Here is a 26,448-nt window from a genome sequence, read left to right on the forward strand (position 1 = left end):
TGTTTTTAAACATCGCGGGAGTTTGGTTCTCCCGAAAAGGCTAGAAGAACGGAGGCTAATTCACATTTTACTCAAGTGACCCCAAGAGAAGTTGAAAAAGTGAGGCAAGCTCTGTTTAAAAGCAAACTCAGAGCGAAATCCCATTTTGCGGGGGGCACAAGGTAGCCTTTAAGCTGAACCTCAAAAATAGCATCTGTCCCCAGGGTATTTTGGGAGTGTCCTTGGCAGAGCATGGCAGGAACCAGAGGCCTGTTTGGACATCTCCTCCAAGGGCGCACCTAAAGAATGCATCACCCGGCCTCCCCTTGACCCCAAGCCCCACCTAGGCCCCAGAGCTGTGTCAGCAGCAGTATAAGTGGTACAGAGATAAAGGGAGATATTTAAACACCCAGAAATCATCTTCTAATTTAGGAACCAAGCTGCAAAATATCTTTCTCCCCTAACAGCTCGAGCTGGGTATTTGGATTTTGAACCTCTTCTCTTGCCAGGCCCCAAAATGTCTTCATGTATTAATAGAAGGCAAGTGTAAGGCTTCAGGGACAAGAGGGCTGTGGGTCTTAAATTGTCCGCAGTCAGAAGATTAAGACCGTCAGAGCCCTTTCTGGGCCTCTTTGTTTACACTCCGCTTCCGCTGGGGCTTTTATTTATTTTTTTTATTTATTTATTTTTTCAGAGAACAATTTGTTATAATGAACCAGAAACAAAAGATTCTACTGAAACTGGAACAGTTGACAGAAAATGGTTGAACTTAATTAAACCTTCAAGGGGAATAAGGGTCAAAGTCAATGAATGAAGCCCAAGATCGGCCTGGTATAAACATAACAGCATTTCAGCATGGATATCTTCTGACCCCTCCCACCAGATATCTGCCATCAATTTCCAGCCCTTTCCCTTCTGAAGCATCTGCCAAACCAAATGGCTTTCCCCACTCTTTTGCAGGTGTAAGCCAATCCAAAAATACCCTCTTTGGGCACGATGCAAAGCCAAGAGGAAAAGTTTATAAATCTCATTCCAGGGTAGAAAGTGCACATACCTGACCCAATACACTGGTTATGTGGTGTAAATGTACATGGTAATAACTTTAATCAAATCAGAGCTGCTACCGTGTGTAACTTGTTAGGTGGCCCTGTAGCTATGTCTAAGTTCCTAATTTACTTTACTAAAACATCAGCGTGGCAGAATGCATTTTTGAGCTCCACATTTTCTAAACACTTTTAAGAGGCTCTTTAAAGATGATGCAGAACAGAACTGTATCTCAGAAACCTAGATATTAAGGAGGGACATTGATGGGCTCTTTCTGGGACTTTTTCACGGGAGATGAACAGAGGAAATGTCAGAATGCCAAAGCATATGACAAGTGAGGGAAGGCAGAGCGGGGAAGAGGGTGTACTAGCCACAAGGCCAACACATTCATGTTCAAAGAGAAGTCTGGGCGAAGGAAAAAAAAACCCCAAACGACAACAAAACAAAACCCAAGTCAGAGGAAAAAAGGGTTTCATACAACACAGTATCAAAAAGTAAAAGGAACACACTAAATGCACAAACTGGTGGCGAGTCAGTCCATAGCCTATTATGGTAGGTCCTTCCAGCATCAATCAAGTTTCTTCTCATCTGTTATCTCAAGGTTATTTACAGATGTGTGACTTTAACAAGAGTCTCACAGGAGGGTGGGCAGGCTTCAATCATTGGTTTCGGGATCTGTCTGAGCCATGTAGGCATCCAACTCAGCATCCAGGTGTCCTTTCGTTTTTGACATGTATGCACCCAGTTGGTTGTCCAGCTGCTCCTTGGTCAGTACAGGGCGAGCAAGGGCACCTCTCCCTCGTCCACGGCCTCGTCCTCTGCCTCCAAAGCCCCCTCTTCCCCGACCTATCATACCCCGACCTCTACCACCGATTCCGCCACGACCCATAGCTCCACGCCCTAGGCCCCCTCTCCCAGGACCTCCACGACCTCGAACACCACCTCTTCTTAAGCCCATTCAGGGAGCTACGGCTCGTCCACCTCGGAGCAGGTTTTGACCTCGGAGCGACATCCCGCCCCTAAGTAGGGTTCTTGTGGCACGTCCCCCACGAAGTCCTCCTCTGGACAAGCCTCTCTGGATAATGGGCAGGCCTCGTCCTCCAATTGCTCCCCTGGCCAGGGCCCCTATTGGTCGGCCTAACCGTGCCTGGATGTTACTCTTACCCAGGCGCTGCTTTAAGCTCTGCTTAAGTTTTAATGCTGCCTGGACAGAGGGTCTATTCTCCATCTGCTGGGCCAGTCTTCTGTTTCTGGCACTGGCTAGCTGCTGTTGTTGCTGCATCGAAGCCCGAATATTCACTGGCATCGGCTGTTTGTTCTTCAGCATATTAGTAAAGCGCTCATTTAGAGACATCTTGGTGGTGCTTTTTAGCACAACTTTCGGCGCTGACTGTGCAGCCATCTTCAAATCCCGAGAATCGAAGGAAACGGACGCCAGTGCTCCTCCCGGGGCTGCCACCACGGCTGCGGCAGGCGGGCCGGGGGCCGGCCGAACTTGAGTTGACGGTGGAGGGGCTCGGGTTAACTTGGTGGGCGGTTAGTTAGATGTGTTAAGCGGTAGATTGCTAGGTTAGTTCTTTGCTGTTGGCTGGCTGTCCGGTTGGCCCGTCCGCTTGCTAACCGGCCTGCCCTTTCCCGCCTTTCACCACAGCGGCTGCCCTCAACTCCCGCTCGGTGTCGAAAACAAAAAAAAAATAAATAAATAAAAAAAAAATCTCCGCTGGGGCTTTTAATCGCCTCATCATTGCTGCCGTTGTTGCAGTAATTATTAAGCACTTTCATCCTTGCACAAGGAGTGTGCAATCCTTTCATTACATTCCTCCCTGCATCATTGTCGGAGGCAAGTTGGAATTGTTCTCCCTGTTTTGCACAAAGGAAAATGAAGGCCTGGGTGAGTGAACAAGTCCAGGGTCAAAAATTAGTCAGCACAAGGGAGATGCAGGACGTGGGTGGGAATGGGACAGGCACTGGGTGCAGCCCAGTTTACAATGCTTGCAGGTCTAAATTCAAGAAGTGGTCGAGGCGCACATGTGTATCTGTGTTTGTGTGAGTGGTGTCTGTGTGTGTCTGTGTGCTGAATGTCTGTGAGTGGTGTTCTGTGAGTTGGTCTGTATGTTTGTGTGTCTGTGTGTACTCCTGTGTTCGTGTGTTTGCCCATGTGCTTCCGTGTGTACATCTATATATCTGTCTGTGTGTCTATGTGTGTAAAAGGAGGGACAGAGGTGGGAGAGGGAGGGTGATCAGGAGACAAGGAGGAGAATCAGTTAATAAAGCTTGGAATGGCAAAGCTGGGCTCCCCCTTAAAAACCATCTGGTCCATTCTAAGATCTCATTGTTAACTTTGGTAGGTGTCATAATAGCATGGTGGTTTAATTTTTAAAGTGATTATCAAGTATTTACTGGTGAAATGACCAGAGGCCAACAATTTGCTTTAAAATACTCTGGCGTGGCATGGACATATATGCACTACTAAATGTAAAACCGATAGCTAGTGGGAAGAAGCCTCATAGCACAGGGAGATCAGCTCGGTGCTTTGTGACCACCTAGAGGGGTGGGATAAGGAGGGCGGGAGGGAGATGCAAGAGGGAGGGGATATGGGGATATATGTATATGTATAGCTGATTCACTTTGTTATAAAGCAGAAACTAACACACCATTGTAAAGCAATTATACTTCAGTAAAGATGTTAAAAAAAATACTCTGGCAAAGAAAGAGTAATTTGAAGGGAGATAATCAAATAAGATTGGTAAAATGTGGAAAACTATTGAAGATGGATACCCAGGTATTTATTATGTTTCTCTCTATTTTTTGTGTATTTTTTAAAAATCCCGTATACCAGTCACTGCAAACTAGCATCCTGTGGGTCAAACATTACTTGTAAAAATATTTATAAAAATTGAACTGGTTGCCAATATTTGGAAATGGGAGATGGCATATTAAAGTCTCAATTTCCAGCTTTTCTTGAAAAATCAGAAGCTCTAATAACTCCGGTCCCACAATCCTTTTGGGTAACAAAGCTGGGAGGCAGCTGGAAAGCATCCCCTTTCGATGGGCCCTCTGCTCCCAGTTTACCACAGTCTCCACCATTCTCTATACTCCTGACACTGAGACTGCTTATCATCGCTCTTAGGTCACTGTTTCTCGCTTAGTAAAAGTAAGAGGAAATTGAATGAGATCTCTTGGAGCAAGGACGGTTATTTGCCATCCAAATATCTAATATCTATTTCTTTCGTACACTACACCCCTACACTATTGGGGGTGGTAATATATTCAAAAGTCACATTTTCCAGCTTCTTTTGAATGTAAGAATGCCTTAATGTTTCCCAATCAGGGGCGATTCTGTCCCCCAGAGGACATTTGGCGGTGTGTGGAGATGTTTTTGGTTGTCACTGCTAGAGAGGGCGAGTACTACTGACATCTAGTGGGTAGAGGCAGGGATGTTGCTAAACATCCTGCAAGGCATGGGGCAGACTCCCACAGCAAAGAATTATTCAGTCCAAAATCTCAGTAGTGCTGAGGTTGAGTCGCCGATGCATTGCAAATGAAAGTTGATGGTGGGGCTTCCAAGAAAGCTTTTTGGTGCCTTACCATTCTCCTTCATTTTCCCTGCAATGCAAACATGATGGCTGGAGCTTAAGTAGCCATTTTGTGACCCTAAAGAGAGAGGTTCCATAGTAAAGATGGAAGGAAATGGAGTCCCTGTCCACATCGTGGAGCTACCCCCTTGGAATGCTGACCTCCAGACTGTTTTTATGTAAAAGAAATAAATCTCTAATTTGTTTAAACTCCCGCAGTCAAGTAACTGTTACTGTCAGCCAAGTGCAGTTGCTAAATGACTTATCTCTGTGCCTGGTTCTCTATGCTAGTGGGGAAAGGAAAGATAGATGAGAGGGCCAGATCTTTAAGCAGGAGAAAGCATATTTCTTTGTGGCGATGACCCAGTCCACGTACTTTGTTTATGCCACTTTTTGGCCTCCCTGGGCATATGGGTTTGTAACTCTTGGACTGGTCCAACCCCTTCACCAAAAATATGAGGACCTGAGGCCCTCAACAAGTTAATGATGACCTGGGGGATAATCCACAACCTCGTCCTTCTCACACTTCAAGAAGCCGAGGCTCATGCAGTGATAAAGAATGTGGTTTCTGGAGCCGGACGGCCTTGGCTCAAACGCTGGTGCCACCATTCACTAGCTCTGTGACTTCAGGCAGCTCACTTAACCTCTCTGTTCCTCAGTTTCTCATCCATAAAATAAGGATGGCTCTTCAAGTTAAAAAAAAATAAAAAATATAAATAAATAAAATAGGGATGATGATAAAGACATCTATGGCCTTTGACTGTTGGGAGGATTCACATCAGTCGGGGGCCCAGCAGGAGGAGAGTTTTATGAATGGACTGTTGATGAAGTTGTGGGCAGGGTGTAGAACCCACAGATGCTGCAACACCCCAAGGCTAGTAACAGAGGGGGTGTTACCACTGAGTAGTAGTAATGGGGGGGCATTCCAACCCCCTAGTGGAAGGCGTTATCACCCTAAGCTGAAAAGGGCAAAGATGGAAACAGTTGCCAGATATGGAGAGAAGGAGACCTATGAAGAGGCTGTCTGAAGGAGCTGTGACCTTCAGTCAAGGGACACAGTGGCCGAGGGTCCCAACAGGAGAGCTGAGGGAATAAATACCCAGATCCACTCTGCTGCCTTCCTCCCATCTCCTGCCAGTGTCTCTCATTGGTCAAACCAATCAGAAGCCAGCAGGCAGGAGAGCCCTTTGATGCTGTCCACATAGGTGGCAGAGCAGCGTGGGGAAGGCTGGAGGAAGGAAGAGGAGGCTGAAGACTAGGGATCGCATCCCTGTCTCCATGACTACAGGCTTCTGAATTGTGCCATTGGAAGGAAGAGAAGGGCCCTCTCCCTCCCCTTTTCCTCTTCCCACTGGTAGGAGGGAATATGTTAGGAGCAAAACAGCTCTTTTATTTTTTATTTTATTTTATTTATTTATTTTTAACATCTCTTTTAGACACAAAGTAGAAGCTACATGTTAAGGGTGCCAAGCAACTAGACAGAGTCTGAATCCCAGACAAGATGGAACCACCATGGCCAACTGTACGCTGTTGGGCTGTTCCATGAGAGAAGATTAAACGTTCATTTTTTTCAAGCCAGTTATTTTGGCGTTTTTTTTTTCTGTGGTACGCGGGCCTCTCACTGTTGTGGCCTCTCCCGTTGCAGAGCACAGGCTCCGGGCGCGCAGGCTCAGCAGCCATAGCTCACGGGCCCAGCCGCTCCGCGGCATGTGGGATCTTCCCGGACCGGGGCACGAACCCGTGTCCCCTGCATCGGCAGGCGGACTCTCAACCACTGCGCCACCAGGGAAGCCCTCTTTTGACTTTCATTACTGCAGCTGGACTAATATCCTGACCAATATAAGAGTTAAATCAGGCATTTGCTCAGATTTTGGAACTATTTTAGGCTAAGCTTTTTAAAACAAGCAAAAGTGACTAGAAAATTATAGTCTCTGCTCAAAAATACTGGTAAGGAATCTGCTCTCCAGGGAGATTTAACATAATACAATAGGGAGCACTATTTGGTGGAAAAAAAATGTTTTAACATCTAAAATTCCTCAGGAATTGAGACTTTCAGTGAGCCAAGTTCATTTGTCAGTGACCCAACCACTCTAAGCTCATTGGGGAACTGCAAGGCAGAGCTGCTGGCTTCCTAGTTGCTACCAAACAAATCCTGAGGTGAACTCTGATTGGACCAATTTGTACCACATGCCCATGCCTGAACCAGTCGTGGTGGCCACTGATTGGCTGGTGCTAAGTCTCAATGCTCTTTGTTGAGAGGAGTGTCACAGGAACCTCCTGGACAGAGAACTTGCAGAAGGGGTGATGCCAATGGAAACGCAGGGTGCGTGGCACAGAAGAGAACGCAGTAGATGCAGAAGGGCCCCCAATTAGCAAACATCCTTCATATTCACCACTATGAAAAGAAAGAAAATGTAGAAAATAACATAAAGTGTCATGGGGGTGGGGGGTTGGTTGCTGTGGGATTTCCAATCAGCCACTCTGCAAAATTTTTTTTGGCAGATGAAAGTATTCAGCCAGACTAACTTCGCTGACAACATTCAGCATGTGTACTATCCCCAGAAAGTAACTAAATAAATAGGAGAAAGAGGCGCCCCCCGCTGGATACCCAAGGGGCATTTCCAAAGCTATCAACAGAGCATTGTCTGTGTTTCAGTAACGTTGTGAAAGACAACAAAGGAATTCATGTGAAATACAGGGGGCGATTATGTACCAAAGGGTGGGGTGTGAAGCTTGTTAATGCCACAGGAAAGATGAGGTCCTTCCACTCAGTGAACAGGAGTCATCTGCTTCAGCTCCGGATGGAATTATTACAGGAGTGCTGCATAACTGGACAATAGCGTGTTCCACCCTTTTCTTTGGGGGAGGTTTAAGGCAAGACTGCATTTGGATCTAATTGATATCTTCGTTTGGAAACCTCCCATAGCAGAGCTTGTATTGTAGTTTGGGTTTCCCCAGAGGCAGATCCTGAGACAGAGATTCAAGGACAGGTAATTTATCTGGAAGACAAAAGACACATCAGTAGGGAAGAGGAGAGTGAGGAAGGGAAGGGAGAGCAGCCAAAATGAAGCAAGTTATCAAGACAGTTACTACCACAGGCAACTGGAGCTTCACCTCCCCGCCCCCCGCCCCCAGTATAAAACATGTGTCTCAGAGTTATTCTACCTGAGGGACCAGGGAGCTGGGGTATTTATACACCACCTCCTTCCAGGCACAGGTTGATGGCTGCTGGGCAGAGGGGAGAGAGAATTAATTCTCCAGCACTTCTAGCCTGCTCAACTCCAACAGCCAGGGAAAAAACAAACTCATGCAAAAAGATGAAGATGCTAGCAGCTAGAAGTTGGGCAGATGAAGTCCGGCAAATGTTAAAATCTGAGGCTCACAAACAGCAACTGCTACTCCCTAGGTGCAAGCAGTTTATTTGGGAAACAAGCTCAGGAAGAATAATGAGGAAGTGGGAAATGAGACAGGGAGGGAGGACCAGAATAAAGGGTGTGTCAGTGCGTTGCTCACCTTTATGGGCAACCAGGGCTCAATCTCAGTGAGGACTCTGGAAGACGATGTAGAGTACACTGGAGTGTCCTGTGAGGGGGCGAGGAAGCTGGGACGTTTATCCACCATGCCCATCTCTCAATGGTGGAAGGTGCTGCCTGGGACTATCAACTCCCAGGCACTTCCCTTGTGACCTGCTGTGTACACGCTGAACACACGGGCCCTGGGCAGTGATGCAGATGCCATAGGTGTGTACGGAACTGTCCATCAAGCTTCAGGCAATCCTCCAGGGTGGGCTGAAGAGGATGGCCGGGGGCACCAACACTGGCCTGGAAACTCAAGAGAAGGAGGAAACAGAGAAGAAGGTAAAAAACCAACATTTACAAAGTACAGGGCACTGACATCCATTAGCACGTTTCATCTTGTTTTATAATTCCCATTTTACGGTTGAGGGAATGTGACTTGCTGTTGGTAATGTGGCAGTTAAGTGGCAGTGCTAGAAATCCAGCTCACATTTACCCTACAAAGACAATGTTTCTCTCCCTCTCTCTCTCTCTCTCTCTCATACATTCCTTTCTTCCCAAATGATGTTTAGAAAGTCATCAAGACTGAAGTCAAGAGAAGCCTCCTGGTGTCCTCAAATTTTAAAGATGCTTTTTATGAAAGATAGTTTTCACTTGCACTTTTCATTCATTCAACATATTTATTAAGCAGCTACTACATGGTGAGAACAAAACATACACAATCCTTGCCCCTTAGGGTTTATATCACAGGGGGGAAAAGAGACATTAAACAGCTAAATACACATATGGGAAGCAACGGAAGTATGGATCTTAGAGTGGGGAAGTGATGGGGAAGGGAAGGCCACTGACAAAGGGAAATTACTTGATCACAGCTGTGATGCAGTTTCTCAACCTCAGCCCGATTGCACAGGATTGTTTTGTTGTTGGGGACTGTCCTATGCATCATAGGTTGCTTAACCTTATAGAACTGGATCCTAAATAGGGTAAATCTTACTGTAGATAGATTGTCTTAATAAAAAAAGTTAAAAAAATAAAATTATTTCAGAAGACTCTACAATAGGACTATCAGTTGGACGTTTGTGGGGAAATCAAGCTTCGTGAGAACTCTGAAGCAGATCTTGACTCCAGCGGGGACTGTGTGAGAGGGAGTGAGAATCCAGGACCGTTCGGACCAACTCACATGTAAGCAACTGGGAGATCTTTATGGGAATGCAGCTGTTTGGTGTTGGATGTGAGGAATGACTGTTTTCCATAGATTAAGGAAAAAAAAAGATTGTTCCAAACAGATCAATGCAAAAGCCGTCTGGGGGAACACTACTGGACTTCATACCGGTCCGTGTGAGCTTAGCCCATGGATGGACCAACCTTGCTGAAAGAGGGGGAAACTCCGCTGAGCAGAAAAGAATCTTGTTTGCATAAATTCTTGGCTATCTTCAGATTATAGACAGCTTCAGGGCCCATTTCAGAGCTTCTTTAGATGTCATTAAAACTTCATCTCTGGGGCTTCCCTGGTGGTGCAGTGGCTAAGAATCCGCCTGCCAATGCAGGGGACACGGGTTCGAGCCCTGGTCTGGGAAGATCCCACATGCCGCGGAGCAACTAAGCCCACATGCCACAACTACTGAGCCTGCTCTCTAGAGCCCATGCTCTGCAACAAGAGAAGCCACCGCAATGAGAAGCCTGTGCACCTCAGCGAAGAGTAGCCCCCGCTCTCCACAACTAGAGGAAGCCTGCGCACAGCAACGAAGACCCAATGCAGCCAAAAATAAATAAAATAAATAAATAAATAAGAAAACATTTAAAAAACAAAACAAAACATCTCAGAAGCAGGAGATTGACATAGCAGTTAAGATTTAGGCAACTTCAAAATTACATCTGATCCATCTAAACCCCAAAGTGAATTGGGATTTCATCTTTTTAAATGAGACACTTCAGTGCCAATAACAACAAAAACCAATGAGTCAATGGCCCATGCAATTTCAAAACGGTGGTTTTCATCTTATGGCTGGTGAGGACTTCCAGAGAAGTCACAATGTTAATACAGGAACAAACAATGAAAAAAAAGATGACAAAGGCTTAGACCAATGTCTGTATGTTTACACAAGTCCAAATAAATCCTATACTAGCGGTGTTTGTAAGTATACCCGTAAGTGGCAGGGCCAGCATATGTCCCTGGCTCTGCCCGGGGCAGCTCTGTGGCCTGAGGAAGTCCCTTCGTCCCCCTGAGCAACAGCTTCCTCATTTCTAAAACGCAGATGGCACCAGGACCTGCCTCATAGGGTTGTTGTGAGATATTAAATAAGATACTGTGTGTTAAATGCTAAATAACATGGTGTATTAGTTTCCTATGGCTAGTGTAGCAAATTATCACAAGCTTAGTGGCTTAGAGCAACACAAAGTTATTATCTTATAGTTCTCAGGTCAGAAGTCCAAAGAAATGGGCCTGGTGGAGCTAAAAGCCAGGTGTGGGCAGAGCCGCATTCCTTGTAGAAGCTCCAGGGGAGAATTTGTTTGCTTGCTTTTCCCAGCTTCTAGAGGGATGACAAATTCCTTGGATTGTGGCACATCCTCCACCTTCAAAGAAAACAGCATGGCCTCTTCTTTTTTTTTTTTTTTTTCTTTTGCGGTACGCGAGCCTCTCACTGCTGTGGCCTCTCCCGTTGCGGAGCACAGGCTCCGGACGCGCAGGCTCAGCGGCCGTGGCTCACGGGCCCAGCCGCTCCGCAGCATGTGGGATCCTCCCAGACCGGGGCACGAACCTGTGTCCCCTGCATCGGCAGGCAGGCTCTCAACCACTGCGCCACCAGGGAAGCCCCAGTATGGCCTCTTCTGCTCACTCTCTCGGATGCTGATTCCTTACATCACCTTCTCTGACTTTGACCCACCTGCCTCCCTTTTATAAGGACCCTTGTGGTTACATTGAGCCCATTGAGATAACCCAGGATAGTCTCCCCATCTCAAGATCCTTAACCTAATCACAACTGCAAAGTCCCTCTTGCCACATAAAGTAACACATTTACAAGTTCAGGGGATTAAGGCATAGACATCTTTGGGGGGACCGTTATTCTGTCTACTATAAGTGGCTGTTAATAGCATTGTTAGTATAGTTTTCTGGTTACAAAAACTCTATGGCAATGTAGAATAACGATGATGACATATGGGAAAAAGGAAAAAAGGATGCTCTCAAACTGCTGTATGACAATCTTCCGTAGGAAAGAAGGCTGGGAGAGTACACACTGAGATGCTTACAGTCATTGCGATTGGAGTTACATCGGTGTAACTAGGGGTGGTGTTTCTTTTCTCCATTTTTGGCGACACTTTTATATGACTTTTATAATAAAGTATTTTAATGAAAATGTTAGTAAATGAAAATTGAAATATCTTTATTATATATGCATATTATTTTTATATATTGTTCTGGCTATCAATTGATGCATGACAAACCGCCTCCAAATGTAGTGGCTTAAAAACAACAGTTTATTATTCTTACTCACATGTTCTGTGGGTTGACTGGACTCAGATAAGCGGCTCTCACTTGGTTTCTCTCGTGCCGTTGCAAGCAGATGGCTACTGGGGTTGACGTCCTCTTGACTTGGGCTGGACATCCAAGATGGCATCTCAGTGCTCTCCCACTGGAGCAGCCTAGACTCCTTCCATGGTGGCTCAGGGCTACATGTGGCAGGAAGCCCAGAACTAGCCCAGCATCACTTTCACCATGTTCTACTAGTCAAAACAGACACAAGGTCTCAGCCAGATCAGATTCAAGGGTGTGGAAGAGTAGACGCCATACCTCGAGGGAAAGAATGAATGACCACCATCTTTTTTTTTTTTGCTGTACGCGGGCCTCTCACCGCCGTGGCCTCTCCCGTTGCGGAGCACAGGCTCCGGACGCGCAGGCCCAGCGGCCATGGCTCACGCACCCAGCCGCTCCGCGGCATGTGGGACCTTCCCAGACCGGGGCACGAACCCGCGTCCCGTGAATCAGCAGGCAGACTCTCAACCACTGCGCCACCAGGGAAGCCCCAATGACCACCATCTTTGAAGTCAAGTTAACGTGTCATACTCTTCCTCTCCCCACTCCTCCCCCATATCATCCCAGGATGTTGCATGCTTTTCCCCTCCCCTATTTCATTCTGGGATGTCTCCCTCTTCTTCTTTGAGGGGAGTGTCACTGCAAAAGCACATCACAGTTTTGTGGGTTTCCAGTTAAGACATGAAACTTGTCCCCTCCGGCAGCATCAAGAGCTTAAGCTTCTCTGAGACGTTGAGGTGGGCTTTTTTGTTTTGTTCTGCTTGTTTAACATCCCTTCCCACTTCCTGTGCCAGGATCTTCCTGTGGGGGGACTACTGGTCAACCACGGTGCCTTACACTCAATTAGCCTAGGAGTGGGCAAGTGAACCAGGCCAAGCCAAACAAACCCTCTCTGAAATTTGAATCTCCAACAGAGGAACAGATTCTGAAAAAAGAGTTTGCAGTGGCCACTGTAGGGGACTCCCCACCAACTATTACACCCCGAGCGCAGGGAGGGCCTGATTAGTCTAAGCCAGGGTTTTTCAACCTCTGTACTGTTGATGTTTCAGAACAGATAATTTTCTGTAGTGTGTGAAGCAGGGAGGCGTCATCCTGGGCATTGTAGGATATTTAGCTGCATCTCTAATGTCTACCCATGAGATGCCACTAACACCACCAAATGTCTGCCAACATTGCCAAATGTCCTCCAAATGGGGGCCAGAATCACCCCCTATGCCTCTTGCTGAGGACTGGTTCAGGGGTGAACAGGCCAAGCCAGTTTAGCCAGTGAGATACCAGGATAGATTTCCTGGGGACTTCTGGCAGCAACACTTCCTTACTCTTAAGAGAGAGCCAGGGAAAACCACTTTCTCTCTTTCTTCCCTACTGGAAGTTAACAATTTTATAGCCTGCTTACTACTGGCCGCCACTTTGCAGCCACAGAGGGAACCAGCTTTCAGTTGAAGCCAACAGGTGGATAGTAGAGGGAAGAGAGAGAAAACCTGTGTTCTCAATTACATTCTTGAACCCCTGAGTCAACCAACTTCAGAGCTGCCCAACTTACCAACTCCATTACTGCTTAAACCAGTTTGAGTCGTTGTTCTCTATTACTTGCAGCCAAAGCGTCCTTAGTGACAGGTCATCAGAGCTGAAGACACTTGCCAGTTTATGTAACCAAGAGCCCCCCAGGGCATCCTGTTCTCAAGCCTTTTCAAACTTGCTTCTGGCATTTCTTTCTCCATGTCTATAAAGTGCCCTACGTCCTTCTCACAAACTCCTCTCCTGTTCTTGCGGGCCAATTTCTTGATTTGCAGTGGGAGAATTCTGGTTCAGGGGTGAACAGGCCAATAGAATAGAATCCTGTTACCTCAGTTGACTGATTTCAGCCCCATAAAAACCAACATTCCCAGCCACCATACCACTACCACGGGGCTACCTTAGAACCTGTTTGCTGAGTATCACTGACCCACCTGGTATTTCACAAAGTGCTGCTTATGAGACCCGCAAGAAAGACTGAGCCTCATGTGAACAGGTCGATAAGAAAATCAATACAGAAAACATTCCAGTAAGTTCTAAAGACAGCACCACATGGATGGGGTGGTCATGCCAAGGGCAGCCCAGTGGGGTCACCCCAGTACATCCTGAGGACTGCCGGATCTAGCAGGAGATGAGAAGTAGGCAAAAGGGCAAAGAGAAGGGCAGAATTCCCTGCTTAGAGAGGCCCTGGCTCCACCACCAAGTCCCTCTGTGACCCCAGAGAAGCTGCTTCTCCCTCCAAGCCTCAGCCGCCTCATCTGTCAAAGGGGCATGATCTGTACTAACTTCTCAGGGTTGATGTGTGCTTTACCTGAGACGCACACCTAACCGGTTTAGGGATACGTCTCAACTAGTTGAGGTGTAACTAGAAATCATTTTATTTTTATAATAACTACTACCAACTATCCTCTGTTGAAACCTCCCTTTTCCCTCTGGGTAATAATAAAAATACGAGAGTAGAGGTAGTATTCACGGTAGCGGCAGCAGTGGAGTGAGAAGCAGGCTCCCAAGAGAGCCCCCCGCCACGGGCCAGGCGCTGCTCTTGCAGGCACCAATGCACCGAGTCCTCACAATGGCCTCGTGAACTAGGAACCTGTGTTAGCCCCACGTTACAGAAACAGAGAAACAAGAAGTTCGGTCATTTGTCCAAAGACATGCAGCTCTTAAGGGGTGGGCTTCCTCAATCCACCTCTCTCCGATTCCATAATTTCTCAGGCTCTTTTAGTTACCAAAACCATCTCCTTTCAGTCCTTAAAACTCAAAACTCCTCAAATTAAAATGTCAGTCTCAACCAGTGAGCTGCAGCTAGACCCAACACAGATGAATCTCATAGCCGTGATGTTGACCGAAAGAAGGCAGGCATGAAAGGGCAGACCCTGCGTGATTCCATTTATGCAAAGTTCAAAATCCGGCAAAACTCACCCAGGGTGTTAGGAGTCAGAATGCCGGCAGCCCTTGAGGAGGGGATGGGACCGAAAGGGGCACAAGGTGGCTCTCCGGGGGGCTGGGAGAGTTCTGCATCTTGATCCGGGTGCTGGCTACATCAGCATGTTCAGTTGGTGGACATTCTTTAAGCTGTGTACTTATGACATATATATATATATTTTTCTGTATATGTATTATATTTTAGTAAAAATTTACTTGAAAAAACTTCAATCTAGAATTTGATTCAAAGTTCTTCTACAGAGCTTCCCTGGTGGCGCAGTGGTTGAGAGTCCGCTTGCCGATGCAGGGGACACGGGTTCGTGCCCCGGTCCGGGAAGATCCCACATGCCGCGGAGCGGCTGGGCCCGTGAGCCATGGCCGCTGAGCCTGCGCGTCCGGAGCCTCTGCTCCGCAACCGGAGAGGCCACAACAGTGAGAGGCCCGCGTATCGTAAAAAAAAAAAAAAAAAAGTTCTTCTACACCTTCCCCCCTTCCAACACCCAGTTCAAGCAAGACTTATGGCTCTAGGGGCTTGGAAGTGGGGGGTGGAGGGGGCTGGGTAGGAGTGGGAGTAGGGTGCCTTTCCACTAAAATGGCTTCACAGGGACCCCTGAAGAGGAGTGGCTGTCCCCAACTGCTAGATGACCTCCGAATTTAGACTCAGAAGGCCCCTTCATCACTTTATTGTGTATGTACAGTGCCGGGTGCAAAAGCATATGCAGCGGGGGTGGGGCCCTAGAGGGAGACCCAGTATATCTGAAATCTCGAGGACTAGAAGTGGGGATGCGCTGCTCTTTTAAAGAGGCCAGAAGTTTGTGGAGTCATACTTGGTTGAAGAAGACATTTCTATTTGTGGCCTTTTAGTTAGACAGAAGGAAACGCCCAAGTCTACTGTCTGAGACAGAGTTCCTCTAGAAGCCAATGCTGAGGCAAGGCTTCGAATGCAAGCAAGTGATCTGAGAGGAGGTCTTGGGGAGCACTGGTCCAGGAGTGGGGGAAGGAGGCAGGGACAGGAAGGGGCAGGTTGCCACCAAGGGCAAGTGGGACTCTGCCCCACTGGAGACTTCTGAGAGCCTGTGGAGAACATGCCCCTGTGTTGTCTGCCCTGAGGAGCAAGGAGTTGAGCTGCTTACCCACAAGCTCCCACTTGTCCATGGTCGAGGGCTGTTTCTAAAGGCACAAGCTCCTGGCCAGACCCTGAGGGATGCTGAGCCCACTCCAGTGGCCGGAGAAAGCTTTCTGCCAGAAAGCTGCGGTGTGAACACCGAGGGCTGAGGGGATGTGCAGGCCATCAGCATGATGGGGGAACACCTGTCCCCAGACTGTTCGTTCTGTGGGGAAAAGGAACTCTGATCTGCTTCAGCCTGAGTGTTACTTAGAGCCAAAAGCATTCCCATCTGATACGGGAAGAGCAGGGGAAGCTGGAGAGTGGACTGAGGTGAAAAGTTAGAACAGGAAGAGACAAGTGGGAAGCAGAGTTTGAGGAAAAGGTATTCAGATTTCTCAGAAAGTGTTGCGGAGCCGAGGGGACTGGGTTTCCTACGGCATCATGAGATGGGAATTAGATCACACTGAGTGTTTATTAAATGGGGGCGGGGTATGACCCTGTCTGGAGGGTGAAGAACCTGGAAACATTTAAGTGTGAGAAAGAGAGAATGAGACCTGGAGTGAGAGAGAGAGAGAGAGAGAGAGAGATGAGAGGGGCTGAGGGAAAGGGGAAGATGGAGATAGAGGTGAAGAGACAGAGACAAACCAAAGAACTGTGGAAATCCGCATACCAAAATGTTGTCACCACCGTAAGTGGTGAGACTAAAACACTGTTTCCTCTCTTTCATATGTGCTTTTCAAGAGTTCTTCATTAAACACGTATTACTTTTGAGATTAGAAAAAGAATTGAGGAAAAAAAGGTCCCACCTCCAGGGCTAGAATTTACACGTCTTGGTGGAGAGAATGCCCACCTTGAATCCTTTCTCTCTTTAGTTCTTCCATGCTTCTGGAATTTGATTTAAATACAAACACAGTTTCTTCTCTCCCTTCTTCCTTCTTCCTGTTTTTTTTTTTTTTTTTTTGGAGACAATCTGGGTCAGAGTCAGCTCATTGCTGAACCAGAGCTAAGGCTGACAGTGGGTGGATTAAAGGAAATTTAAGGAGAGAAGGATTAGACACTGCTTTGGAATTGAGAATTGGATTAAATTCTTCTTCCTCCTGGCTCTACCTCTGCAAGAACTGTCTTGTCCTAGAGTAGTATAGGAGAGCAGTGGGGAGGGAAATTGTCTCTGTTTAGGGAGGTGATAAAATTGGGCTTAGATGATTCATTCTTTCATATATTCATTCAACAAGCATTCAGGGAGAACCTCCTCTTGCCCAGCCCTGAGCTACCCTAGGGATATACCAAGATGAATACTACCCAGTCCATGCCTGAGAGGAGCTCCCGGTCAGCTGAGAGAGACACACATCCGGACTGATAAGACCAATACAAGAGGATCAATCCATGCCCAAATAGAGTTTTGTACAAAGGCTGAAGTTCTGCTTTCACCCCACCCAGATACAGATCTTGGTTCTGAAATGAAGAAGTAAGAAGGGACAAGGGGGATTCTTATTTAGAAGAAAAGTGGTGACAAGTTGATGCAGGTGGTTTCCAAAAGATCTTGACTTCCAGAGCAACCAGGGCTCAGCGGAAGGAATGAGGCTAAACTTGAGACCCATAGGGCTGAAGGAAGGTAGAAACAGAAGGCAAAGACAGTGTAGCGGTTAGCATGCTTTTGGCTGCAAGTAATAAAAAAGCCAACCCAAAGTGGCTTCAACAATAAAACTAAAAAGCTTATGACCTTTACAAAGAAGTTCAGAGCTAGATGGTTCCAGAGACAGTTCAGTATCTCAGTGACATTGCCAAGGGCTCGGGGGCTCTCTCTCTGCTCCTCCAGCCTTAGCGTGTTGAGGAAGAGGCAAAATTCCTTCCACGTGTCTCTTACAAGAGGGAGAAACCTTTCCCAGAAGCTCCTGGGCAGACTGCCTCACATCCCATTAGCTGGGATTGAGTAATATGTCCATGCTCAAACTGCAAAGGTGGCTTGGAAAAGGAATAGCTCACTTTTTCAGCCTCTGTTATAATGGGTGGGCTCTGTCAACCAAGAAGAAGGGGGGAGGGGATGATGCATAGATAGGCAACCAAAAGTATCTGCCTCAGAAGGGAATTAACATTCTCTGGGCACTGTTTCTAACCCCAGCTGTCCCCAAAATTTCCAGCTTCCCCTTTAATATCTAACTAACAATCAGACCCCATGACTCTAACAAGACCAAACTTTTATCAGGTTCTTTCTGCAGGATATTACTCAGAATCTCTGGGGGATGTTCACATGTCCCATGGACCATCCCTGTGGCTGCCTGGCAACCACAGTGAGCTGTCTCTCCCAGGACTTCTACTGCCCTTGTCTGCCTTCTCTTAACTGCCTGCATCAAGATGCTGCTCCTCTCTCCAACGCCATCTTAACCTGGAGGCGGTACACAGCCCTCTTCCTTATCAGCCCCCTAAAACATGTCTGGCTTAATTATAGAATATAGATTCAATTACTGTAACTCCCATGAACAGTGGCTTAAACAAAGCAGAAGTTTATTTTTAACAATAAGAATGATGTCTGTAAGCAACCAGGATGACTAGACATGTGCATATCAGCTGAAAATCAGCCCCCTTTATGTCTCTCTCATGGAACGGTCTGTGTGTGATCAGGGGTGTTGGGGCAGGCTCCATCTGTCTTGCTCTCTTCCATCCCTTGTATGTTGCCCTTGTCTGCACAGTCCAAGTTGGAACCCACTATATCTACGTTCTAGGCAGCGGGATGGAGTAAAAAGCAAAAGAAAGAACTTTTCCTGTCCCTCTGCCCAGCACCCCCTGGGCCTTTGAGGGCATGATTTAGAGGTGGACCACATCACTTCTACCCACATCCTATTGGCCAGCATGTAGTCACATGGCATAGTTAGCTTCAAGGGAACCTGGGAAATGTAGTCTTTAGCTGGGCAGCCATGGCCCAGGTACAATCCTATTTCTATGAAAGAAGAGGAGAATTGATATTGGGGACAATTAGTATCTGGGTAATACCAAGCCTAAGATGAGCTTGCAGCAGGGAACAACATTTTATTGAAGACTTGAGGATAACAGGTGGGAATTACAATGCAGAAAAGGAAAACACAAAATGAAATTGAAAGCAGATAGTTTCTAGAGGCTATGTACCTGCGTCCTGCTTTCCCTCATGCCGGTCTCCGTCCTCCTTTCTCTCCAGCCAGTTGTGGGAGCCAGTCTACCTCCCACGGAGGGGGGCCTCCTGACCCTCTGTCTAGAATTTAGAGCCTTTCTCTTCCTCGCCTACCCTAGATATGGGCAGTGGGAATATCCAGGTCCTCCGCTGTGTGCTTCCCCATGGCCCAGGTGAGGACAGCTTGAGAGCTGTGAGAACATTCCCGCATGTCATGGTCCCTCTGCTTAAGTGTGGGTCCTCTCCATAGGCCTCCCTCCAGGACAGGAAAGGAAAAGTACAGGCCAGCCCCTCCCTCTCTGCATGGTCAGTTTTCAAATGGAAGACCATTTCCATCTTCAAATACAAAAACTACCAGAGCAAATATTTGATCCAAAAGACACACCTCTCTCCCAAGGACTCCAGGAACACTTTTATCTAAATGAAAGCTTAGAAGTTAATTCCTTTTCTCTAAAGGGGCTGCCATATTGCTACAGAGCCACTCAACTCATAGACATTATGCCAACACTGCTGGTGACAATGGACAAATTACATAACCCCTCTGCTTCCTCATCTGTCAAATAAGATTAATAACAGACCCTTTCACAGGGTTCTTGGGAAGATCTAGAGGGATGAAGGTAAAGCGCTAGCTTAGCACAGAGCTTGGCCCATAGTTAACACCCAATCCATGTAGCAATTATTATTACTAAACAATAATAAACAACTCAACATGGGGAATATGTATCTGAATAATGTCACTATTTTAAGACTTCCCCCAATAGTAGTTGTTCCTCCCAGAATAAAGGGGGGAAACCATTTCCATCTTCAAAGACAGAAACTGTCCCTAACCCACTTCAAGAATTTGAAAATCTAGACTCACTTTCAGGACTGGCTACATAATTTGCAAGGCCCAGTGTAAAATGAATATGCAGGGTCCCTGATTCCAAAATTATTAAGGATTTCAACATGGTGACTGCAGAGCATTAAACCAAGCGCAGGGCCCTTCTGAGCCCAGGCCCTGTGTAGCTGTACAGATTACAGACACACCCACGAAGCTGGACCTGCTCACCTCCACCGGCATGACAGAAATTAGAGATGTAAAACAGGAGGTTGCAACATATACTATGAAAACATCTGTAGGCAGATCATAGCCTGCTTTTTCTACTTAGCAACCTACACAACTATAATAACAACAGCCTCATTTATGGAGTCCTTGCCCTGAACTAGAGACAAGGCTCAGACACCATCTCATCCGACCATCACATCCCTGTCTTAATGTAAAAGATGGAAAACTGGCAATCAGAGGGTAAGTAACCTGTCCAAGGGCACAGAAGCCCAAGTCCGCCAGATTGCAGAACCTATGCCCAGAATCACTGTGTGTGATGCCAAAGTGTCCCCCCACCCCCTAAACTGGAGGGTGGAGGAAGCAGTGGCCTCTGGAAACCCTCCTTTGCTGAAAGCACGGGGCCAGGTCTAGTTTCCATCCTTGGGTCAGACTTGCCTGCTTGAAGTTTCCCTGCTTCAACCACCCCCTGTCTCTGACCCACCTTTCTCAGAACGCACGTGATTCCCCCTAGTTCCCCCTGACCTCCTCCCGCACCTGGGCACTCACTCTTGGAGGAGAGGGAGCTCCAGATTAGATTTTTGTATTTATTCTTGTTTTTATTTATTTATTTATTTATTTATTTTTTGCGGTACGCGAGCCTGTCACTGTTGTGGTCTCTCCTGTTGCAGAGCACAGGCTCCGGACGCGCAGGCTCAGCGGCCATGGCTCACGGGCCCAGCCGCTCCATGGCATGTGGGATCCTCCCGGACCAGGGCACGAACCCGTGTCCCCTGCATCGGCAGGCAGACTCTCAGTCACTGCGCCACCAGGGAAGCCCCTTGTTTTTATTTTTAATGGCTTAGAATAAAGTCTGAAATATTTTCTGGGAGTGGAGGGGTGGGAGAGTCTTCACAAGGATGGGGAAGGGCCCAGTGAGGATGTGAGTGAGGGGCTTCTGGGCTGCTAACCTTCCTGTGAGTTCTCACAGTGCAGAACTCACATATATTCATAGAATTTCAGAACTAGAAGCAGCATCTAGAGCTAAACTGCTTTCAAATACTGGCTCCACCATTTCTTAGCTGTGTGACCACAAGCAAGCTGAGAAACTCTCTATGCCTCAGTTCAAATGGGGGATAATAATAGTAGTAGCTTCACCATGTTGTTGTGATAATTATTACCACTATTATTATGTCTTCATTGTTATTATTTGTTTAGAGTTCATGGGAATTCTTGGAGAGACTGTGTAGCGTCACGGCTGAGAGCACAGACGCTGAAACCAGACTGCCTATTATCTAAATCCTACTTCCATACTTAGAGTTGTGCGACCTTGGTTAAGAATTTGACCTCTCTGGGCCTCAGTTTCTTTATTTGCCAATATTTCCCTTGGACAAAGTGATTGGCTTAGAGATGGCATGTGAGATTGCCAACAAACACATGAAAGAATGCTCAACATCACTAATCATTAGAGAAATGCAAATCAAAACTACAATGAGATATCATCTCACACCAGTCAGAATGGCCATCATCAAAAAATCTAGAAACAATAAATGCTGGAGAGGGTGTGGAGAAAAGGGAACCCTCTTACACTTTGGTGGGAATGTAAATTGATACAGCCACTGTGGAGAACAGTATGGAGGTTCCTTAAAAAACTACAAATAGAACTACCATATGACCCAGCAATCCCACTACTGGGCATATACCCTGAGAAAACCATAATTCAAAAAGAGTTATGTACCAAAATGTTCATTGCAGCTCTATTTACAATAGCCCAGGGATGGAAACAACCTAAGTGTCCATCATCGGATGAATGGATAAAGAAGATGTGGCACATATATACAATGGAATATTACTCAGCCATAAAAAGAAACGAAATTGAGCTATTTGTAATGAGGTGGATGGACCTAGAGTCTGTCATACAGAGTGAAGTAAGTCAGAAAGAGAGAGACAAATACCGTATGCTAACACATATATATGGAATTTAAGAAAAAAAAATGTCATGAAAAACCTAGGAGTGAAACAGGAATAAAGACACAGACCTACTAGAGAATGGACTTGAGGCTATGGGGAGGGGGAAGGGTAAACTGTGACAAAGCGAGAGAGAGGCATGGACATATATACACTACCAAACGTAAGGTAGATAGCTAGTGGGAAGCAGCCGCATAGCACAGGGAGATCAGCTCGGTGCTTTGTGACCGCCTGGAGGGGTGGGATAGGGAGGGTGGGAGGGAGGGAGACGCAAGCGGGAAGAGATATGGGAACATATGTATATATATAACTGATTCATTTTGTTGTGAAGCTGAAACTAACATACCATTGTAAAGCAATTATACTCCAATAAAGATGTTAAAATGAAAAAGAAAAAAAAAAGAGATGGCATGTGAGACTCAATTGGACCAATGAACTTCAAGCTTCAAGGCCAGGACTTGTGCTGGGACCACAGGGAAAAGAAGCACTTTTTCCATCAGGGTTGCTGAATTGGCAGGATGTGATCCTGGAGCTGCCAGGGCCATCCTGGTTACCTGGGGAGGAGAGTGAAGCTAACACAGAGGAAGCACTAAGAGAGCAGGAGTGAGAGAGAGTCACGATGACATTGTCTGAGCCCTTGGATGCAGCTGTGCCTGAAGCAAACCACTGTGGACTTCCCAGTTTCATGAGCCAGTGAATTCCCTATTTTGTGAAAGCTGCTTTCAGTTGGGTTTTTCTCACTGGAAAGCATTCAGGCTGACACTAGGAGGTTAAGCAACTTGCCCAAAGCCTGAAAGCTGGTAAGTAGCAGACCAGGGTTAAAAGTTTCTAACTTGCTGCACCCAGACCAGCATTCTGTATTTGGGTGTTCATTGATTTCACCTCTTTACCCATTTTCTCATCTGCAAAATGGGACAACACCAGGCTTGCAGGACTTCTGGGAAACATAAAGTGAGAGGTCACACCTAGCACTGTCTGTGGCTGGAGGCTGAAGCTCTGTGCATCCAGTTTCCAGTGCTGTGGGCCTGGGTTTTGCCCCTAGTCAGTTATTCCATCCCAGGGATGTCTTTGGCTGACCCCAAATCAGCCAACCAGTCAAGGCGCCCACACTTCTTTAGGAGAGCAGCTGTGAATCTCAGAGGGAAGGGCCACTTCCTTTCCTGGCTATGTGTCCTCACTGGTAGACAGAGCGAGCTGGATGACCCTGAGGACCCTGGAGGTCTGAGTCTAAGAGGTAGAAAAAAGCCCTGTCATCTTGATTTCTGGAATCTTCCAAGGACTTGTGGCCCATCTGGGAATGACCTGTAGCTCAAGGAAGACGGCATTGAACCAAATCGACTTAATCTCTTTTCTTCATGAAGTTTACATTTAGTGGTAGAGATGGACGATAACACCTAAAACAAACACAGGACATACTACTACATGGTAACAGTAGGGAGAAAATATGTCCTCAAATGCCTGATAAGTTCTAAGAAGGAAAAAGGATATAGATTCATGGAACTGTTTATTAGGGGGCAGCAGAAGGGGCCTCTCCGAGGAAGTGACATCTCATCAGAGACTACTTTGGTCTGTCTCTGAATTCCAAGCTCTTAACACTGGTCTACCTCCCAGAAAAAAGACCAGGCCGGATTTTTACCAGGAAGCTTGCTGACACTGCTAAGTTAGGAGTCAATGATCCATTGAAGCCTTGGTAAACAGCCATCCTTCTCTACTGACAACTCTTTAGGACATTTTAAAAAGTTTAATGGGTCATTGATTTGCTCCATTAGCTAAATCTATGAAGGAAAGGCCCAAGAAACCACCTGAGACCATTCCTCAGGCAGGCCTGCCAAGAAAAGGTTTTAGCTATCATGACACATGGCCATTTGTTTATTTTCTAACCAGTCATCACTAAAAGATTCCCAATCACCACCATCACAGCTCTGGGGGATACCAAGGCTTGGCTGGTTCTAGGCCAGAACATGGCAGAGAACTGGTAGAGCGTGACAGATGAAAGCCAAGCCTTAGAAAGCCACGGAAGATTCCAGCACCTCAAGTCCCTCCTCCCAACGCAATATCAGGGGCTTGGGACACAGACAAGAAGTCGAGGTCCCTACCCTCCTGGAACACTATAGTGGGGGGCAGGAAAAGGAAACAAGCCAACAAATAAAGAGAGAGATTTTAGAGATGAGTACTGTGATGCAAATATTGGCTTAGAGATGGCATGACCTTGCAAGATGACCTTGCAAAAAACAAGGTCACCGGTAGAAAGTGACTGGGGGCTATTTTAGAGACCGTGGTCAGAGACCTATCTGCAGAGGTAACAGTTGACCTGAGACTTGAAGGGTGACAAGATCTGCAGGAGGAGTGGTCCAGGCAGCAGGAACAGTTGGTGCAAAGGTCCTGAGGTAGAAACTCATTCAATGAATTAGAGGATTGGTCTAGAGTACAAGAAAAGGAGAAAGGTTGGGGAGGTGGGCCAGGGTTAGGACTTATTTGGGTTTCACTCTAAGAAGGATGGGAAACTATTGGAGGGTTTTACCTACAAGAGTTTCATGATCCAAAAATTAAAAGCTCTCTCTGGCTGCTGCTATGTGAAGAACGGATATAATAGTGATTAGCTGATACCTGAAATTAGGGGTTTCATTCAGGACCAATATTGTGACAAAGTTTCACCCTCTGCCACTGTGGTAGGTTGAGTGGGGGACATATCTCAAAAAAGATATGTCCAAGTCCTAACCCATGGAACCTGGAATATAACCTTATTCAGAAAAAGGGTCTTTGCAGATGTAATTAATTTAAGGATCTCAAAATGAGATCATCTTGAATTACCTGGCAATGCAAAATCCTCCTGGATTAGAGTGGGTCCTAGATCCAATGACAGGTATTCTTGAAAGAGTGAGGCTGAGGGAGATTAGACAGCTGGAAGAGGAGACAGAGGAGAAAAACCACATAAAGACGGACACAGACTGCATTTATGCTGCCGCAAGCTGAGGAACAATTGAAGTCACCAGGAACTGGAAGAGGCAAGGAAGGATTCTCCCCTAGAGACTTCAGAGGGAGTGTGGCCCTGTCAACACATTGACTTCAGACGTCTGGCCTCCAGAACTGTTCAAAAATATATTTCTGTTGCTTGAAGCCACCACATTTGTGGTAATTTGTTGTGGCCACCCTAGGTAACTAACGCATCCACTAAACACACATGGACTCTGCACGCACACACCCACCTCCACTCCTTCATCAAGATCCTGTGCATAGCACTGGCCCCACTCAAAGGCCGCTCCAGTCACTGGGTGGTACTCCCTGCAGGCATGAGGGCCACTTGGGCTCCAGATGGGCATTTGATTTATTTACTTACTTAGGTCAGCCCACAGTGAGAAGAATGAACCAGCCTTGTTCTGTCCCCCCCCCCCAACAAGGAGCTCTGAGTTCTGTGAGTTCCAGATAAACTAGCACTCAAAGAAACAAGGGCAGGAAGAGTACACGAACCTGGAGAGTCACTTAAATGGCTAAGATTTATATTAGGCAGCTTCCAAGTGTAGGGTTCCCAAAGTTTTCACCCGAAGGGGCATCTTTTGTTAATTTCCCCCTCCATGGAATACTCAGTTTCTAAAGACATTGTCTATCAAACCAATTGCATTTATTCAACAAGGATTTACCTCCCCATTTGCTATTATTTGAAGGTATATAATAACGGGGGCTCATATTTATTGATCCACTCACTAGACTAAAAGCATTATACATACTCTTTCAATCTTCACACCACCCTATGAGGTGGGTACTTTCATTATATTCATTTTACAAAGGAGGGAACAGAGGCAGAGAGGGGTTAATTTGCCCAAGGTTGCGCAGCTAGTATTTAGTAGAGCCGGAATTTGGACTCAGGCAGCCTGTCTCCAAAGTGAGCACTCCCCTGAAGACTGGTTAGAATCCTGGCTTCCATACCAATGTGCAAAGGTACTCTGGACAAGTGATTTTGCCTCTCTGTGCCTCAGTTTCCTCATCTATAAAATGGGAATAATAAAAGTGCCTATATTGTAGGGTTGATGTAGAGGTTAAATGAGAAAATGTACTTGGAATGCCAGGTACAGTGCCTGCCACAAGCACTCAAGGAATAAGCTGGAATTCAACACCGCTGCTCTGGGTAGGCTTGAGATGGGAAGAGTGAACAGAGATGATTCTGTCCTCTAGGGTCTCTGACCCCATGGAGTTCACTATCTTCATATAATGTGCCCAACCCAAAAGTGAATGGCTTAAAGTACAACCTGCAGGAAAACCACCTGACCAGCCCTTCTCATGTGTGCTTCAAGGACCACAGGTATAGAATTAGCTGGGGTTGCTGATAAAAAATACAGATTCCTGTATCCGAATCCTTTGGAAGTGGGCCCAGAAATCTGCCACTATTCAACACTAATGCACCACGGAATTTGTGCTCCACTGAGTCCACTCTGAGCAGGACTTCCTTGCTATTTGGGGAAATATTAAAAATCATTCCAAGACCCCAATCCATTCATTTCTGCAGTGCCCAGGATAGGAGACTCCAAACGCAAAGTACATTCAGAGAGTAGTGGGCCTTCCCCAGCAGCCTGGTAAATTATGAAGCTCTAAGTTTCACGAAAAAAGGGCGGACATCTGGCCAGAGGCC

At 46.6% G+C, this 26,448-nt stretch overlaps 1 protein-coding gene across 2 annotated transcripts; it reads right to left on the reverse strand.

The window, feature by feature from the left end:
• Nucleotides 1–1,270: 1,270 nt before the first annotated feature.
• LOC115843221 (chromatin target of PRMT1 protein) lies at nt 1,271–2,706 on the reverse strand. Of its 2 annotated transcripts, XM_060284547.2 has the most exons (2): nt 2,023–2,706; nt 1,271–1,884 (listed from the first exon to the last, which is right to left on the reverse strand). In XM_060284547.2, the coding sequence occupies exons 1-2, from the start codon at nt 2,423–2,425 to the stop codon at nt 1,679–1,681; spliced, it is 609 nt and encodes a 202-aa protein (XP_060140530.1). In that variant the 5' UTR covers nt 2,426–2,706; the 3' UTR covers nt 1,271–1,678. The 2 variants fall into 2 exon arrangements, with proteins under 2 accessions (XP_060140530.1, XP_030694929.2); XM_030839069.2 differs by having other exon boundaries at nt 1,743–2,706.
• Nucleotides 2,707–26,448: the final 23,742 nt, after the last annotated feature.

This window comes from Globicephala melas, chromosome 15, assembly GCF_963455315.2.
Source record: "Globicephala melas chromosome 15, mGloMel1.2, whole genome shotgun sequence".
Taxonomy (NCBI): domain Eukaryota; kingdom Metazoa; phylum Chordata; class Mammalia; order Artiodactyla; family Delphinidae; genus Globicephala; species Globicephala melas.